The 17,493-nt window shown below is 59.4% G+C and overlaps 2 protein-coding genes across 5 annotated transcripts; one reads left to right on the forward strand and one right to left on the reverse strand.

The window, feature by feature from the left end:
* Positions 1-58: 58 nt before the first annotated feature.
* Positions 59-14,030, reverse strand: BIN2 (bridging integrator 2). 4 transcript variants are annotated; one of them, XR_014616843.1, is made up of 13 exons: positions 13,952-14,030; positions 12,509-12,589; positions 12,349-12,403; positions 10,959-11,053; positions 10,778-10,873; positions 10,593-10,700; positions 10,421-10,506; positions 9,140-9,215; positions 8,790-8,872; positions 7,582-8,524; positions 3,217-3,289; positions 3,049-3,123; positions 59-162 (listed from the first exon to the last, which is right to left on the reverse strand). XR_014616843.1 is itself a non-coding variant. In XM_084223516.1 (12 exons), exons 1-12 carry the CDS (start codon positions 14,027-14,029, stop codon positions 7,178-7,180), a joined length of 1,689 nt encoding a protein of 562 aa, XP_084079642.1. In that variant the 5' UTR covers position 14,030; the 3' UTR covers positions 7,137-7,177. The 4 variants fall into 4 exon arrangements, 3 of the variants coding, with proteins under 3 accessions (XP_084079642.1, XP_084079641.1, XP_084079640.1); XM_084223516.1 differs by lacking the exons at positions 59-162; positions 3,049-3,123; positions 3,217-3,289 and adding an exon at positions 7,137-7,261 and having other exon boundaries at positions 7,582-8,134; positions 8,231-8,524; XM_084223515.1 differs by lacking the exons at positions 59-162; positions 3,049-3,123; positions 3,217-3,289 and adding an exon at positions 7,137-7,261 and having other exon boundaries at positions 7,582-7,941; positions 8,023-8,524.
* Positions 14,031-15,453: 1,423 nt separating this feature from the next.
* Positions 15,454-17,238, forward strand: LOC311164185 (chymotrypsin-like elastase family member 1; the record flags this gene model as incomplete). Its single annotated transcript, XM_084223531.1, has 8 exons — positions 15,454-15,496; positions 15,588-15,670; positions 15,765-15,865; positions 16,115-16,240; positions 16,325-16,461; positions 16,726-16,871; positions 16,953-17,102; positions 17,221-17,238. 8 exons carry the CDS (start codon positions 15,454-15,456, stop codon positions 17,236-17,238), a joined length of 804 nt encoding a protein of 267 aa, XP_084079657.1.
* Positions 17,239-17,493: the final 255 nt, after the last annotated feature.

Below are 17,493 nucleotides of genomic sequence, written 5' to 3' on the forward strand. Positions count from 1 at the left end.
TTGTCCTTGGCCGGAGGCTCCTCCCGCGGGGCCGTGTCGGGCTCGGGCTGCTCGTAGGTGCGGTAGGAGCCCTGGTTCCGGTACAGGTAAATCCCGATCACCACCAGCACGGTCAGCAGGGTGAGGAACACCAGCGTGATCACCACTGCGGGGCAAGCACAGCTGTGACCGATGGTTGTATAAATTCCTGCTGAACCCTGTGTTGTGAATTGTTGTGATTTCAGGGTTTACCTCAGAACCTTGGGACCCTCCCCGGTGTGTCACTCACCTCTCCTTTCCCCTCCCAGCACTGTCAATCCTGACATTCCAGAGTGATTGGCAGGTTCAAAGGATGCCCTCCCCCCCTGGGGGGGCACTGGGCCATCCAGGTGTCCTCTGTCCCTTGAGCCCTCCCCTCCTGTCCCTGCCTGGTGACTCCCTGCCCCTTCCCTGCCCCTCTCCCGGGGTTAAAGGAGCAGCACCCACGGGGTCAGGAGTTCTGCTGGAGCTGCTGTGGGGCAGAATAAAGCTCTGGATCCAAACCCTCCAGCAGAACCCACTCCTTTCCTTCCCCATCGCCCCAAAGCTTCTCCACAGAGGGAACCCTGAGGAGCAGCCCCTGCTATGGGGGGAAGCTCCATCCCAGCACCACCAGAGCTCCTGCACGCCTGGATTTGCCTCCACGTGCCCAGGGCAGCACCCAGCCAGCCAAAAGTGTCTGTGGGGTGAAACACCACCCAGCCATGGCCAAAAGTGTCTGTGGGGTGAAACACCACACACCCAAAAGTGTCTGTGGGGTGAAATAACACACACCCATGGCCAAAAGTGTCTGTGGGGTGAAACACCACCCACCCAAAAGTGTCTCTGGGGTGAAACACCACAGTTGCCACTTTTTGGTTCAGCACCAAGGGCCAGACAAGCTCAGGCACGTCCTGCCCAGCTATATTGGTAATTATTTCATATATTAGCCAGTTGATTAATAAGGAGAATTTATTCCATAATTCAAACACAGTCATTAAAAGGCCACAGGGTCAGATCGGCGCTGACCCAGGCTCACAGCGCCGGGTGGGGCAGGGGGCACTCGGGCTCCTCTCCTCTGCATCACCAAGACACAGCTCTCACAAAGTCTTTCTGTACATTTCCAAGCTGCTTTCTTATCGTTGATCTTATCCTTTTACCATATTAATGCAGTTTGTCCTTTCTTGCTGCCGCTCTTGCTGAGGGTTTCCCCAGAACTGGTAAATAATTCACCTTGTTAGAGGAAAATCTCCTGCAATAGACATTCTAGGAGACACAGATTTATCTTATCAATGGTGCAGCTCGAATGCATACTGCTGGGGTTTGGTCAGACCAATAATGCTGTGGAACCAACACTTCTGGAGACGAATATTCAGGCTAGGATCTCAAATATTCAGGCTAGGATCTCGAATATTCAGGCTAGGATCTCAAATATTCAGGCTAGGATCTCAAATATTCAGGCTAGGATCTCAAATATTCAGGCTAGGATCTCAAATATTCAGGCTAGGATCTCGAATATTCAGGCTAGGATCTCAAATATTCAGGCGAGGATCTCGAATATTCAGGCTAGGATCTCAAATATTCAGGCTAGGATCTCAAATATTCAGGCTAGGATCTCAAATATTCAGGCTAGGATCTCAAATATTCAGGCTAGGATCTCGAATATTCAGGCTAGGATCTCGAATATTCAGGCTAGGATCTCAAATATTCAGGCTAGGATCTCAAATATTCAGGCTAGGATCTCGGTGCATATCACTGTAATCTCATCAAAGGTGAGAGGAATAATGGATTTGTCTTTCCAAAGCAGCCCTGGGTCTGCTGGTGGATAAAACCAGCACTGGGAGATAAAAGAAACAATGGGAAGGATTCCAGTGATTGGTGAATGGGAAAAGAGATTTGCTTTTACAAATAAACTTTGGGTTTGCTGATAAATGAAATTGGATATTGAGAGATGAAAGAAACAATAGGGAAGAAAAACCCCTAAATTCCATAAGAATTAAAAGGGAGTGTTATACATTAGAGGGGAATCTTTGGGATCAGGTGTTCTGGGAAGTCTGAACCTCTCAAGCACCTCAGAAATGGGGAAAGAGAGAAGGGAAATGTGGCTGGAAATTGGGATAAAAAGGAGGCTGTGTCCTCCAAAAATCTGAGACACCCCAGGGGATGCCCCATGGCCTCTCCCTTTATTGGAATAAAGCCAAAGGACTCCTCTGGCTCCTTTTTGGGCACAAACCTCTGATGTTTGTGGATGAATTTTCCTAACAGAGGGAATTTCCCAGAACCCTCCTTTGGTGTGCCAGGGTTTTCATCAGGTGAGATTACTGTAGCCTCAGCAGGAATTTATAGACATCATCTATTACAGGCTACAATAATTACTGTAGCCTCAGCATGAATTTATAAACATTATCTATTACAGGCTACAATAATTACTGTAGCCTCAGCATGAATTTATAAACATTATCTATTACAGGCTACAATAATCTCCCCGGATGAAAATCCTGGCATACCAAAGGAGGGTCCAGGAAATTCCCTCTGATGAAATTACAGCGATATGCACCAAAATCCTCTCCTGAATGAAATGTTGGTCCCACAGCATTATTGGTCTGACCAAACCCCAGCAGTATGCATTTGAGATGCACCATTGGTAAGATAAATCTGTGTCTCCTAGAATGTCTATTGCAGGAGATTTTCCTCTAACAAGGTGAATTATTTACCAGTTTGGGGGAAACTCTCAGCAAGAGCGGCAGCAAGAAAGGACAAACTGCATTAATGTGGTAAAAGGATAAGATCAACGATAAGAAAGCAGCTTGGAAATGTATAAAAAGACTTTGTGAGAGCTGTGTCTTGGTGATGCAGAGGAGAGGAGCCCGAGTGCCCCCTGCCCCGCCCGGCGCCGTGAGCCTGGGTCAGCGCTGATCTGACCCTGTGGCCTTTTAACGACTGTGTTTGAATTATGGAATAAATGCTCCTTATTAATCCAACTGGTTAATTAATTTATAACACAGGGCTCAGCCGGCAGCGCCCCGGGGGCAGCGGGAGCCGCGGCCTCACCTGCGATCACGGCGGTGTCGGCGTCCTCATGGCCGGGGGGCGTGGGAGCCTTCCTCAGGTACGGCGTGGTCGGGTCTTCCTCGGGACAGGGAGAGAGGGAGGTCAGGGAGGGCCTGAGCCAAGCGGAGGAGCTGGGAAGAGGCCGGAGAAGCGGCTCCAGGTGCTCACCTGAGCGCAGGTGGGGCTGATCTCCCTCCATCGCATCGGCGCCTTCCAGGGGGAGGTTTGGGGTCCTTCAGAGCTGCCAAAAATAGCGATAAAAGCGGTGAATTCCTACCCAGTGCCCCATCCCCTGTGCTCAGGTGGGGCTGAGATCCCTCCTTCCAGATGAGGCTCAGGGTTCCTTCGGAGCTGCCAAAAATAGGGATAAAAGTCGCGGTTTCCCCCAAACCGCCCCGAAAGGCTCCGCGCGAGGGGGGTGGTGCAGCACCAGTAACGCACTGGAATTACTGGGGCTGGGGTCGCAGCCGGCGCAGGGAAGAACCGGCCCCTGACTGGATTCACTCCCAGATTTTGAGAGCTTCAAAGTGCCCGAAAGTCCTTGAAAATGCCCCAAATGCGGGGCTAGAGCTCGGCGGCGCAGCCGGGACGTGGAATTGCCCGACCCACCTTGGCTGTGCCCGATGGGGACCCCCGGGACCCCCAAAGTGTCCCCGCGGTGGCTCCGGGGCTCGGGGCCGGGCGGCTCCGGGGCGCGGGGATTCCGTGACTCAGCGCGGTCGGAGCGAATCAAATCCCATTTGTTTGGGGTTTTTTAAAAAAAGAGGAAATCGAGCGGCGGGAGCGGGGCAGGAGCGGGGCGGGGCCACGGCCGGGCCGGGAGCGGGAATTGGGGCTGGGGGAGCCTCCGGAATTGGGTCTGGGGGAGCGCCGGGGATTGGGGCTGGGGGAGGCGGGAATTGGGGCTGGGGGAGCGCCGGGGACTGGGTCTGGGGGAGCCTCCGGAATTGGGTCTGGGGGAGTGCCGGGAATTGGGGCTGGGGGAGCCTCCGGAATTGGGGCTGGGGGAGCGCCGGGGATTTGGGCCGGGGAAGCGCCGGGGATTGGGGCTGGGGGAGCCTCCGGAATTGGGGCTGGGGGAGCGCCGGGAATTGGGGCTGGGGGAGCGCCGGGAATTGGGGCTGGGGGAGCGCCGGGAATTGGGGCTGGGGGAGCCCTGGGAACTGGGGCCGGGGGAGTGCCGGGAACTGGGGCCGGAGGAGGCGGGAATTGGGGCTGGGGGAGCGCCGGGGATTGGGGCTGGGGGAGGGAGGGATTGGGGCTGGGGGAACGCCGGGAATTGGGGCTGGGGGAGCGCAGGGAATTGGGGCCGGGGGAGCCCCGGGGATTGGGGCTGGGGGAGGCGGGGAATTGGGGCTGGGGGTGCCCCCGGAATTGGGGCCGAGGGAGGCCCGGGGATTGGGGCTGGGGGGGCCCCCGGAATTGGGGCCGGGGGAGCGCCGGGAATTGGGGTTCGGGGACCCCCCGGAATTGGGGCTGGGGGCGCCGGGAACTCGGGCTGTGTCCGTTCCCCTCCCGCCGGGCACAGGGAGCGGCGGGACCCCCGCAGGCGCCGCCCGGCTCGGGCTGGCAGCAGCCCCCGCTCCTTAAACTCAGCTTTACCTAAAATCAGCTCTGCTTTAAACTCAGCTTTGCTTTAAACCCAGCTTTGCTTTAAACCTGGTTTTGCTGCAAGACCAGTTCTGCTTTAAAACTAGTCCTGCATTAAACCTTGCTCTCTTTCAAGCTTGTTTCACTTTAAACTTTGTTTTGCTTTAAACATAGTTTCGCGTGAAACCAAACTCTGCATTAATCCCAACTTCGTTTTAAACCTGATTTTGCCTTAAATGCAGCTTTGCTTTAAACCCAGTTTTGCATTAAACCTGATTTTATTTCCAGCACAAATTTGCCTTAAGCCCGATTTTACTTTGGTCCAGTTCTGTGTTAAACCCAGCTTTGCTTTAAATTTAGTTTTGCTTTCAACTCATTTTGCTTTAAACCCAACTTCACTTTAAGTCCAGCTTTTCATTAAACCCAGTTTTGAATTAAACCTTATTTTACCTTAAAACCAGCTGTCCTTTAAACCGAGTTTGCTTTAGACATTATTTTGCTTTAAACACAGATTTGCATTACATCCAGAGTTGCTTTAATCCCAGTTTTGTTTTAAACTCGGTTTTGCTTTGAACCCGACTTTGAATTACACCAAGTTTTGCTTTAAACAGTTTTGTTCTCGATCCGGTTTAGCTTTAAATCCAGTTTTGCTTTCACGCAGCCCGTCATTAAACCCAGCTTTGCTGTCAGGCTCCCCCAGCAGAGCTCTCCCGGCCTTTCCCAAAGCCAACCACGACTTTCCCACGGAGCAGCTGCTGCCCCCGGGCGGCTCCAGAGCAAAAACTGGGATTAAATTCCCCAAAAGAAAGGGGGGTTTAAGAGAAGAAGAGGAAAAGGCGCCGCTGGGTGGAGCGGGAGCTGGGCTGAGCTTTAGGAAAAGTTTCTTGGGAAGAGTTTGGCGTTGCCAACGAGCAGCACAAACCAGTTCTGGGCCCCAGCACCCCAAAACCGCAATCCTGGGACCCACAGCGCCTGAGGATCGGAACGCTGGGACTCACCAAAGGTTTAACCCGAGTTTAATCTGAGGGAAGGGTTTGATTTCCATCAAACCACGCGTGGTGGTGGGAGCAGAGCTCCTCCCGCTCCCTCCCGGGGCAGGGATGCTCCCCATGGATCCCTCCCTGCTCCCGCCTTGGGATGAGGGGACGGAACTCCCTGAGCCCTGCGGGAAGGCTCCGCTGCTCCCCAAACCCCTCGGCATTTCTGGCCGTGCCAGGCCGGACCCAGCCCGGAAGGCGGGGGGGGACTGGCAGCGGCAGTGAATCATTCCCGTCCCGATGGATTTCCGCGTGGTTTTAAAGCAGGCTTGTGAAAAACCCTCATCTTCCTCATTCCTGCGCTCCGGCCGAGCGGCTCCAGAGCCGTTCCCAAGGGAAACCCTGCCCCGCTCGGCTGCTCTGACCCCAAAAACTCCTTCCAGGAGCACCGGGGATGCAGCCCCCCATTCCCATCCCCATTCCCGTGCCCGCTCCCGGTGCCTGGAGGACGGGAGGAGCAAACCGTCCCGACAGACTTTTTAGGGGAGCTTGGCAGCTCCTTTTCAGCCCTCCATTCCCATTCCCGGCGGATGGAGGATGGGATCACCAAACCATCCCCCCAGGCTTCTTTTGGGGTGCTCCGCAGCCCCTTTACAGCCCCCCCGTCCCCTCCCCAGCGGGGGGAGGACGGAATTTGCTGCTCGCCCTCGTTTCTTCTCCCTCACCTTGGGATGATCCCCCGGGACCAGCACTTTGCTCCCCCTGTTTCCCCCTCAGCTTTCCTGCCGGATTTCCTGCTTTCAGCCTCTCCCTGTGGCAGGATCCGGCCTTTTCCTCCCCTCCCACCCAAAATCCAGCTGGAAAACGCCCGGCCGAGCCCCGACATTCCGGCTTCACCTCGGACCGGCTGCGCACCCCGTCCATCACTGCAGGGCTGCGGCGCCTCCGTGTCCGGATCCCTGTGCCTGGGATTTTGCGTAGCCACCCCCTGAAGCCCCCCAGGGGTCGGGAATTTCGGGGGGACATCCCGGGATCCAGATCCCACTCCTGCAGCTCTTACCTGCCGGCACCATGTGCGGCTCCAGGTGAAGGCGTTGCCCAGGTGAAGGCGTTGCCCTTTTCCTACCTCACCTTTCCAGTTCGGCTGGAATGAGGATCAACCCCCCCAGGATCCCTCCCCCGTTTAACCCCTCGCTGGCTGCGGGACAAACCCATCATCCCGGAGATTGGGGGAATTCTGGATCACGGGAGGGGAAAATTAGAGTGGTTTGGGGTTTTTCGGCATGACAGCGTGTTTTCCGGCAGCTGGTGGCACAGGATCGACGCCTTTTCCCCGAGTCACGGGTGTTGGAGCGGGGGAGAGAGCGACAACCCCCAGCCTCCCCGCCCTACACTCCTCAGCCACCTCAAATCCGCCGGTGGGGTCCCCCCGGACCCCTCCGCAATCCCAGATGGAGATTTGGGATTTTTCCACCTTTTCCATCTTTATTTGGGACGGGATGGGGCTGGGAAATACTTTCTGGGGAATAAATTTGTTGCAAGACGCCGCATTTCCCGTGGGATCACAGGGCGCTGAGGAACTCGGGGGGATCTGCAGCACCTGGGGGGTCCCGGCTCGTGTCCTGCTCCGGTGTCCCGGAACAGCCCTGGCAGAGACACGGGGGTGGCGCTGGCACCTCGTGGTTCCGCCGAATCCCACCCGAAAGGATCGAGCCCCCCGCCCGTTGCACCCGCCTGGGTTGGGGGTCCCGGGGGGCACCGGCCGTTCCCGGGGGCCGGCGCCGGGGGGAGGGGCAGGCCCGGCCCGACCTGCGGCAGAGGGTGTCCCACGGGCTGGCTTTGTCCCCCGGGCTGGCCTCGCGTCCCCACATCCCACCCGGGTGTCCCCAGCCAGGAATCCCCCTGGGTGAGCTCCTCGCTCCCACCCCGGCGTGCCTCAGGACTTTCCCACCTGAGTTTTGCGCACCTCTGGCTCGACATCCGCCTCCTCCGCGCTGTCCCCGCTGTCGCCGCGCTGTCCCCGCTCACCGCCGAGCTGGCACGGCTCCCGGGGACACGCCGGTGCCGCCGCCGCGGGACCGAGGACACGGCAGGGGACAGCTGCGGTGGGGGACGGCGACACCGCGGGCCGTGCCCGACCCTCCGCGCCGGCGGCCGTGCTGTCCCCTGCCGTGTCCGCGGCTTTCCCCGGCGCTGGTGACAAGGTGCCAGCGGCCTGGGCGATGGCCTCGGATAAAATCAGTGACGCCAGGGAGGTGGCGATGGCCTCGGCCCCCCCCCGCGCCCCGCTGTCACTCCCCGGCTCCGCGGTTGTCACCGATGGCTCCTGACCAGGGGACAGAGAGTCGGGCTTGGAGACGGGCTCCGGGGGCTCCTCGCTGGACACCGACCCTGTCACCGATGTCACCTGCTCCGGGGGCTCCTCGCTGGACACCGACCCTGTCACCGATGTCACCTGCTCCGGGGGCTCCTCGCTGGACACCGACCCTGTCACCGATGTCACCTGCTCCGGGGGCTCCCTGCTGGACACCGACCCTGTCACCGATGTCCCCTGCTCCGGGGCCGCGCTGTCATGGCCGGGTTCGGGCTCTGCGCTCTCGTCGCCGGACACCGACCCTGTCACCGATGTCCCCTGCTCCGCGGGCTCGCTGTCGCGGCCGGGGCCGGGCTCCGCGCTCTCCTCGCTGGACACCGAGGCCGTGTCCAGGGAGCCCCCGCTGGCGGGCGAAGCCGGGGGCGGCCCGGGGGAAACAGCCCCCGGCTCCGCGTTGGTGGCGCTGTCGGTGGCGGCGCCGCCCCCGCCGGGGGACCCCCGTGTCACCTCCGCGTCCAGCACGGGCGCCTTGTCCGGGCAGGGGAACATGGCCGGGGGGCTCACGGGCGCCGAGATGACCAGAGAGCGGCGATTGCTGAGGGCGGGGAGGACAGAGAGGTTCAGCTTGGGGTGTCCCCAAGCATCCTTGGGGTGTCACCGTCCCAGCTTGCAGGGGACTCTTCTCCATGCAGCAGGACCCCAGTAATTCCCCAGGCCCACCAAGAAGCACCTTCAGCCCATCTTTGGCAGATGCCCACCCACCCCAGGACTGTGGGATCCTAGCCTCCATCACATTTGTGGGGGCTGGGGGGCGAATTGTCCCCTTAGCCCCCCCCGTGCCCTCATTTCCCCGGTGTTACCTGGGGACACCTTTGATGATGAACACCTTGCTCGAGTGCTGCTTCTCCAGTTTGCTCATCACCTCGTACAGGTCCCGGTTGAGCTGGGGAGAGGGGACACAGAAACACTTCAGGGGGCTCAGCAGGGCCCCCAACACCTGGGGACACCCCGAACACCCTCGGGCTGCTCTGAATGAATGGATTGCAAGGACTGAATGAATGAATGAAGGGCAAGGACTCTGGAGGGGCGGGGACCAGCACCGGTGTAGCCACCTGGGGACGCCTGGGGACACCTGAGGACACCTGGGGACACCTGGGGACACCTGGTGCTGCCGGGGGGCAGGGGAGGTGTTTTGGGGTGCCTTCCCCACCTTGCTCATCTCCTTGTAGAAGACATCACGGAGGTTGGAGATGTTCTGGAAAACGGTGACGTAACAGGCGAGGCGGCTGCAGGGGACAGGGAGGGGTCTGGGGGTGCCCCACCATGTCCCACCGAGGGGGCATGGAGGGGTCTGGGGGTGCCCCACGATGTCCCACGGAGGGGGCACCAGAGGGGTCTGGGGGTGCCCCACGATGTCCCACCGAGGGGGCACCAGAGGGGTCTGGGGGTGCCCCACGATGTCCCACCGAGGGGACATGGAGGGGTCTGGGGGTGCTCAGCCACCTCCCACCCCTCCCCACTGCTGAGTCCCCAACTCTGTGGGGACACGGAAGGGGAATGTCGCCTCAGGGCCACCTCATGGATGCCACGGAGCTGCCACCTCCCACTGTCACAGGCTCCCGTGGCCGATGGCCCCCAGGACCCCCGGTGTGTCCCCAGGGTGGGCTTTGAGGAGAGACCCATGCAAGTTCTTCCCTGCGTGGGGGGACCTCACCCACCCGATGACACCCATGCCCAGCCCGTGTCCCCCAGCCCCACGGTGTCCCCCAGCCCCACGATGTCCCCCTGTCCCTGCTGTGTCCGCCAGCCCCACGATGTCCCACAGCCCCACGGTGTCCCCCAGCCCCACAAGGTCCCCCATCCCTGACATGTCCCCCAGCCCCATGATGTCCCCCAGTCCCACAAGGTCCCCCATCCCTGACATGTCCCCCAGCCCCATGATGTCCCACAGCCCCACGGTGTCCCCCAGCCCCACAAGGTCCCCCATCCCTGACATGTCCCCCAGCCCCATGGTGTCCCTCCATCCCTGCTGTGTTGCCCAAAACCACAATGTCCCCCTGCCCCTGCTGTGTCTCCCAGACCCATGACATCCCCCAATGCCACGATGTCCCCCATCCCTGCCATGTCCCCCAGCCCCACGATGTCCCCCTGCCCCTGCTGTGTCTCTCAGACCCATGACATCCCCCAACGCCACAAGGTCCCCCATCCCTGCCATGTCCCCCATCCCTGACATGTCCCCAGCCCCATGATGTCCCCCAGCCCCACAAGGTCCCCTATCCTTGCTATGTCCCCCAGCCCCACCATGTCCCCAAACCTTACAATGTCCCCCACCCCCTGGTCCGTGATGTCCCCAAGCCCTTGCGGTGTCCCCCAGCCCCGTGACATCCCCAGCCTGACACCCCCCACGGTGACCTCCATCCCCGTGGTGTCCCCAGATCCCTGCAGTGTCCCCCAGCCCCCGCGGTGTCCCCAGCCCCGTGCCAGCCCGTACCTGCCGTACAGCACCGGCAGCTCCTCCCGCAGGTCCCGGTTCAGCTCCTCAAACACCGCCTGGGCTTTGTTGAACTCCTCCTCGGCCTGCGGGGAGGCACGGGGGTGTCGTGGCTTTGTCCCCACGGCCGGGGGACTGTCCCCACATGGGAGCTGTCCCGGGGAGTCCCAACCTTGGCGATTTTGGCCTCGTCCTTTTTCTTGGCGCTCTGCAGAGCCTCCAGGTGGTGCCGGGCGCTGTCGTAGTCCACGAGCTTTCGGCCCCGCTTGGCGATGCGCTCCTGGGGGGGGACAGGTGAGCCAGGACCCCCCCGTGCTCCCCCTGTCCCCAACCCCGCCCGACAGCGCAGGGGGGCACCTTAAAGTCCCCGAACTGAGCCAGGTAATTCTCCATGAGCCGCAGGGCTTGGTCCACCAGCTTCGCCTCGTAGTCCTCCCACAGGAGGTCATTGCTCTGGGGGGACAGGGACAGCAGTGACAGCCGGGACCCTCCAACCCCCCCGGGCTTCAAGGGGACCCTTGGGGACACCCAGGCTCACGTCGGCGATGGCCCGGAGCTCCTCGTGCCCGTCCCACTCAGGGCTGTAAATCTCCTGCAGCGTCTCGGCCACTCTGCGGGAGCTCTCGTGCATCACTGGGGGCACAGACACCCGGCATGACCGTTATCATCATCATCATCATCATCATCATCATTATCATTGTCATCATCATCATCATCATCATCATCATCATCATCATCATCAATCATCATTATCATCATCATCATCATCATTATCATTATCATTATCATTGTCATCATCATCATCATCATTATCATTGTCATCATCATCATCATCATCATCATCATCATCATCAATCATCATTATCATCATCATCATCATCATTGTCATCATCATCATCAATCATCATTATCATCATCATCATCATCATTATCATTATCATTATCATTGTCATCATCATCATCATCATCGTCATCAATCATCGTCATCATCATCATCATCACCATCATCATCATCATTATCATCGTCATCATCATCATCCTCATCATCATCATCATCATCATCGTCATCATCATCATCATCATCATTATCATCATCATCATCCTCATCAATCATCATTATCATCATCATCATCGTCGTTGTCACTGTCACTGTCATTATCATCACTATCATTATCACTATCATTATCATTTATTCCTTATTAATTTATTATAATTATTAATTAATTCACTGCTGCCTCTTGTTGTTTATTAGCCGGGGCGTGTTATTTTAAATTATTTATTGTCTCTATTATCCCATATATGGCATATATACAATATATAACATATGTATTATCTGTTTTTCTATTTAATATCTTATATATAATATATATCCCATATATATTTAATATCTATTATGCTACATACAGTATTTATTATTATAGTATTAATAATTAATAGATTATTAATATATTATAAATATTAATATATTTCTTAATAAGATCGATATTTTTGCTTTAATATATTTTAATATATATTTTTATCTCTTCATTATCTCTATTATTTTTATATCTCTATCATTTTAGTCTCTTTATTATGCCATATCCATTTAATAAATTATGAGATATTAAAATATATATTGCATAGGTAATATATGTAAGATATATAATATATATCTCACCTATAATATATTATCTATTATCTATTATCCCACATATCATATTTTTATTAACTATTTTCTCTTCATTATCCATTAATAGCTTACAATCTATTTATTCTCAATACTTATTTTAATTTATTATTTCTTTTGATTTAATACCGATTTTTAATGAATAATCTATTTATTGTAGCATGATTTATCTCCTCTGCTATTCCTTATTTATTATCCTGGCTCCGCCCCGAGTCCCTCCTGTTCCCGGCTCTCCCGGGGCCGTTCCGGGTCGGGTCCGCACCTCTCACGGCTCCCACGAACCCCTTGAGCTCCTTGTAGAGTTTGTGACCCTCGCTCTGCAAAACACGGTGGGGGGAGGGGGGGGTCAGGGCTGTCCGCGGGGCTGGGGGGGACAGCGACCCCCGGGGGTGTCCCCAATGTCCCCGGTGTCCCCCTGTCACCTGCTGCAGCTGGAAGTTGTAGGCGCTCTGCTCGAACTGCTCATCTTTGGTTTCCACCGTTTTACCCAATTTTTGCAAAACCTGGGATGGAGAGAGAGGGGAAGAGGTCCCCAGCACACCCTGAGGGCACCGGGCTGCGCCCCCCGGGCCCCCCAAAACCCCCTGAGGGGTCCCATGGGGCAGGATTTATGTGGAAATGCAAAATCTCACTGCGTCCCTCACTGCTTTTATTTCTTTCAGGAAAGCTGTGAAGTTTTGGGTGTCGATCTACCTCCCACCCTAAACCCTGCAGTCCTGTGCACCCCAAAACACCCTGAGCCCTGACTGTGGGGCACAGGGGATGCCCTGAGGAGGATGAGGAGGGTCTGAGGCTGAAGGAGAGCTGAGAGGCTGCTCTGGGTGGGGCAGATTTGGGGTGTTCAGGCTGAACCTGCTGGGAAGAGGCTGAGTCTGCACTGGGGCATCTTTGGGGCGTCCAGGAAGAGACTGAGCTCCCCTGGGAAGAGTCTGGGGCCAGGCATGGAGGAGTTTTGGGGTGCCCAGGAAGAGGGTGACCCTCTGGAAAATGACAGAAGGCAGATGGGGGGAAATTCAAGGTGTCCAGGAAGAGGCTGAACTCCCCAGGAAGAAGCTGGGCCAGGCAGGAGGGACTTTTTGGGTGTCCACAAACAGCCTGAACCCCACAGGAAGGGGCCAGGGCTGGGAGTGGGGAGCTTTGGAGTGTCCAGGAAGAGGCTGGGGCTGGGTCAGAGGGAGATTTGGGATGTCCAGGAAGAGGTTGGGCCCCCTGGGAAGAGGCCAGGACCGGCTGGGAGGGAGATTTGCAGTGTGCAGGAAGCAGCCAGAGCCTGTCCCGGGTTGATTGAGCCGTGGGAAAGCCAAATTTAGCACCGAGCCCCGGCCAGGAAACCCGGGAGGGTGAGGGTTTGAAAGGGGTCTTTGTGTCACCCCCAGAAGGGGAGTCACAGCTACTTTTAGGGGAGAGGAAAGGAAAGAGGCCCCCCCAAAGTGCCCCAAAGCAGCTGAGAATTGCCCCGCTCGCGCTGCTTCCGCAGCCCTTCCCCCTCGCTTCCTGTGGGCCCTGCTGATCTCTCCAACCCTCCTGGGACCCCCGGCCAGGCTGGGTCCTGCTGGGCACCCTCGGTGCCAGCCAGCCCAGGGACCCTGTGCCACCACCCCACAGCCCCCCATAACCCTTACAAGGCGTTTTGGGTGGAGAACCCCCCCATTAGAGAAGCCAAAGTATCTTGGGGAGCTTTGGGAGATGCCATCCTCCAATCCTTGGAGCAGCGATGACGTTGGCACAGAAACCCCCAAATTCCCACCCTCTGAGCACCCAAAGGTGCCGAGCTGCGCCTTTGGGCCACCTCGGGAGCGCTGAGGGGGGAAAGAAGGACAGACCCAGGCCAAGGTGGGATGTGGGGGTGGGTGGCAGCTCCGTACCTTCTCCTGGGCGCGGCTGAAGTGCTTCTGGACCTGCCTGGCGAAGAGCCCGGCGCTGCCGCTCCTGCCCTCGGCCATGGCCCCGGCGCAGCCCCGGCGCGGCCCCGGCTGCCGTTGGAGGAAGTTGGAGGCGAGGCCAGGCAGCATCCGCTGAGCACCCCGGAACCCCCAAACCCCCAAAAGGCTCTCCTGGAACCCAGCCAGGCCACAGGGAGGAGCCAGCTGGGGGGGGACCCACAAACATCATCGGGGCAGCTCCTGACCCTGTGCAGGACAACCCCAAAAGGTCACTGATGGCACAACCCCGATGTTCGAGGCTGTCAAAAGGTGCCTGACCTCTCGGATCGTGGAATCACCTGAAGTGGAAAGGACCTGCAAGGATGGTGAAGGTCATCACCTGTTGGTTCTGCAAAGGACAACCCCAGGATCCCCAAAATCCAGGAGTGTTGTCAAAGTGCCGGCAGATGTCCGGACTCATGGAATCATGGATACCCTGAGGCGAAAGAGACCCACAGGAAAATAAGAACTGTGGGGCATGGGAGGTGGATGGGACACAAGTTGTATGTCCAACATTTGTCCCTGCACAGGACAATCCCAAAAATCTCAGTAATGAACAAATCCCACCTTTTTAGCCCAAAAATGAGTTTACAGCCCTTTGCGCCACGGCTGGGGGCTCAACTTTGCCTTGGGGTGTCCCTGTGTGGGGCAGAGCCGTTGCTGCTGTCCCTCACCACGTGCCCGTGGTGCTGATAGAACAAACATGGAATTACTTGGAAATTGTGTTCCTGGGAAGTTTCATGTTTTCCTTGGAAATAAACACAGAACTGCAGCAGGTGCTTTTTATTTCCATCACTTCTTTTGATCTGGATGACCCCGTGACCCCTGTGATCCCAAATGCCAAGGCCTGGGCCTTGAGGCCCAATGTTCCTCACCAAAACAACTTCCATTTGGAGTTCAAGGGGGAAAAATGACAGAGTTTTGGCCAAGACTCCAGGGTTTATTTCAAACCCCATTGCTGCTTCCTCCCGCCCCAGCCTCAGGCCCCAGGGAGGCTGAGCCCAGCCCTGCTCCAGGGCTGGCTGCACCGGGGATTTGGGGAGGGGCTGAAGGTCGTGCCCCGTTGGTGCCTCGATTTCCCCATCCCGGTGCCAGTGTGGCTCCATTCGGGTGTTGGATCAAGCCCTGGGAACCATCCCACGAACCGAGGTCATGCAGAGCTGCAGCCGAGGCCTCCTGGGGCAGAGAGCGGGACGCAGCGGTGACACCGCTCGGGGACACGGGGACAGGAGGTGCCAGCGCAGGGCAGCGTGTCCCTGGGCTGCAGCGCCGAGGGGTGCTCGGGGTGTCCCTGGGCTGCCCGGGCGCCGTGTGTGCTTTGGCACGGGGGCCAAGGCCGCCGGCTGGGGCCGCGGCACCTGCTGCCCTTCCCGCGCCTCCTCCCGCAGCCCCGTTAAAGCCACCCCGGCGCCGGCCCTCGGTCCCGCCGCGGACAGCGCTCCACCATGATGCTGCAGCTCGTGCTCCTCGCCGCTCTCGCCCTGTGCGGTGAGTCCCGCCCGCAGCCTTCGGCCTCGCCACACCCGAAAGGCCCCTCCACCCAACCCCGGGGCCACTCACGCCGTCCGTCTGTCCGCAGGGCGCTGCTCCGAGCAGGGTCTCGATGGGATGCAGAGGGTGGTCGGCGGCACCGAGGCGCGCTCGCACTCCTGGCCCTCCCAGGTGGGTCCTGCCGGCGTGCCACGGCCGGGCCTGGGGCTCTCCCCGCGCCGGGAGCCCGCGCTCAGCCCCGGGCCGTGTCTCGCCCCCTCCCCAGATCTCCCTGCAGTATTACTCCGGGGGCAGCTGGCACCACACCTGCGGGGGCTCCCTCATCCACAGGAACTGGGTGATGACCGCCGCCCACTGCGTGAACAAGTGAGCGGCCCGGGCACCCCCCTTCCCCTCGCCAAAGCTCCTTTCCCCCAAAAGCCCTTCCCAGCAGAAATTCCGGCTGCCCCAAGCACCAGAGCAGCCGCCCTCGGAGGGCTTTGGGGCTCCTCAGGCGGGGCCACCGTGGAGCTGCTCTGGCAGCGTCCTCTCCCCGCTCGGAGCCTCCCGGAGCAGCTGACGCTCGGGGTGCCCGGAGCTCGGCGCTGACCGACGGCTTTTGCACCTTGCCGCCAGTAACATGAACTACCGTGTGGTGGCCGGCGACCACAACCTCTACAGCAACGACGGCACCGAGCAGGTCTTCGGCGTCAGCAAGATCATCGTGCACCCCTACTGGAACAGCAACAACGTGGCCGCGGGGTAACGCCCGCGGGAGGGGGATCTGAGGGGAGCCCGGCCGGGGTTTGGGGGGGTCCTTGTAACATCCTCTCCCTCCCCCGGCAGCTACGACATCGCCCTGTTCCGCCTGAGCACCTCGGCCACCCTGAACAGCGCCGTGCAGCTGGCGGCGCTGCCCCGGGAGGGCACCATCCTGCCCAACAACTACCCCTGCTACATCACGGGCTGGGGCCTGACCCGCAGTGAGTGACGGGCTCCCCCCGCCCCAAATTGCCCGGGACCAGCCAACGCCGGCAGCCGCGGCAGCGCCCGCAGCCCGTGACGGCCCCGGGAGGCTCCGCTCGGGGCTCCGCTCGGGGCTGGCAGGTGCCCGGCGCCGGCGGGGCCGTGCCGAGCCTGGGGGGACGGACGAGGCCGGAGGGGCTCGGCGGGGGCCGCGGGCTCTGCTTTGGCCGGGCCGTTCCAGCGGCTCCGAGGCGGCGCTGACCGGCGCCCGCTCCCCGCAGCCAACGGGCAGCTGTCCAGCGTCCTGCTCCAGGCCTACCTGCCCGTCGTGGACTACCAGATCTGCTCCAGCGCGTCCTACTGGGGCTCCACCGTCAAGAACACCATGGTGTGCGCCGGCGGCGACGGCGTGCGCTCCGGCTGCCAGGTGCGCCCGCGGCCCCCGCGCTGCCCCCGCCGCGCCCGGCGCCCCCCGCAGCCCCGGCTCACGCCGCTCCTCTCTCTGCAGGGCGATTCCGGCGGTCCCCTGAACTGCGCCGTCAACGGGCAGTACCAGGTGCACGGCGTCACCAGCTTCGTGTCCAGCCAGGGCTGCAACGTCGCCCGCAAACCCACCGTGTTCACCCGCGTCTCCGCCTACGTCTCCTGGATCAACAGCGTAAGGCGGCCGCGCCGAGCCGGGCCGGGCCGGGCCGGGCTCAGCCCCGGCGCTCTCGGGCCACCGCTGCGCCGGTCCCGGCCCCGCGAGCCTCAGCCTGGCCCTTCCTCCCTTCCAGGTCATCGCCCAGAACTGAGCCGAGCGGGACGAGCGCTCGCTGCCCCTCGCCCACGGCCATCCCCTCACTGTCCCCCGCCGCGCTCCGGGCTTCTCGCAGCCCAGCCGGCCTCAATAAAATCTCTCCTCCCGTCTCTGTGCCTCCGCGCTGCCTTGTCCCGCGCCCGCCCCGCTCCCGCAGCCGCCCTTCCCCGCCTCCTCCTGCTCCTCACTCCTCAGGGAACAGCCCTGGGCAGCGGGAGCTGCCTCCGAGCGCTCCGGGCACCACCAACGT

The sequence above is a fragment of the Fringilla coelebs genome (assembly GCF_963513975.1).
Source record: "Fringilla coelebs genome assembly, chromosome: 30".
Classification (NCBI taxonomy): Eukaryota; Metazoa; Chordata; class Aves; order Passeriformes; family Fringillidae; genus Fringilla; species Fringilla coelebs.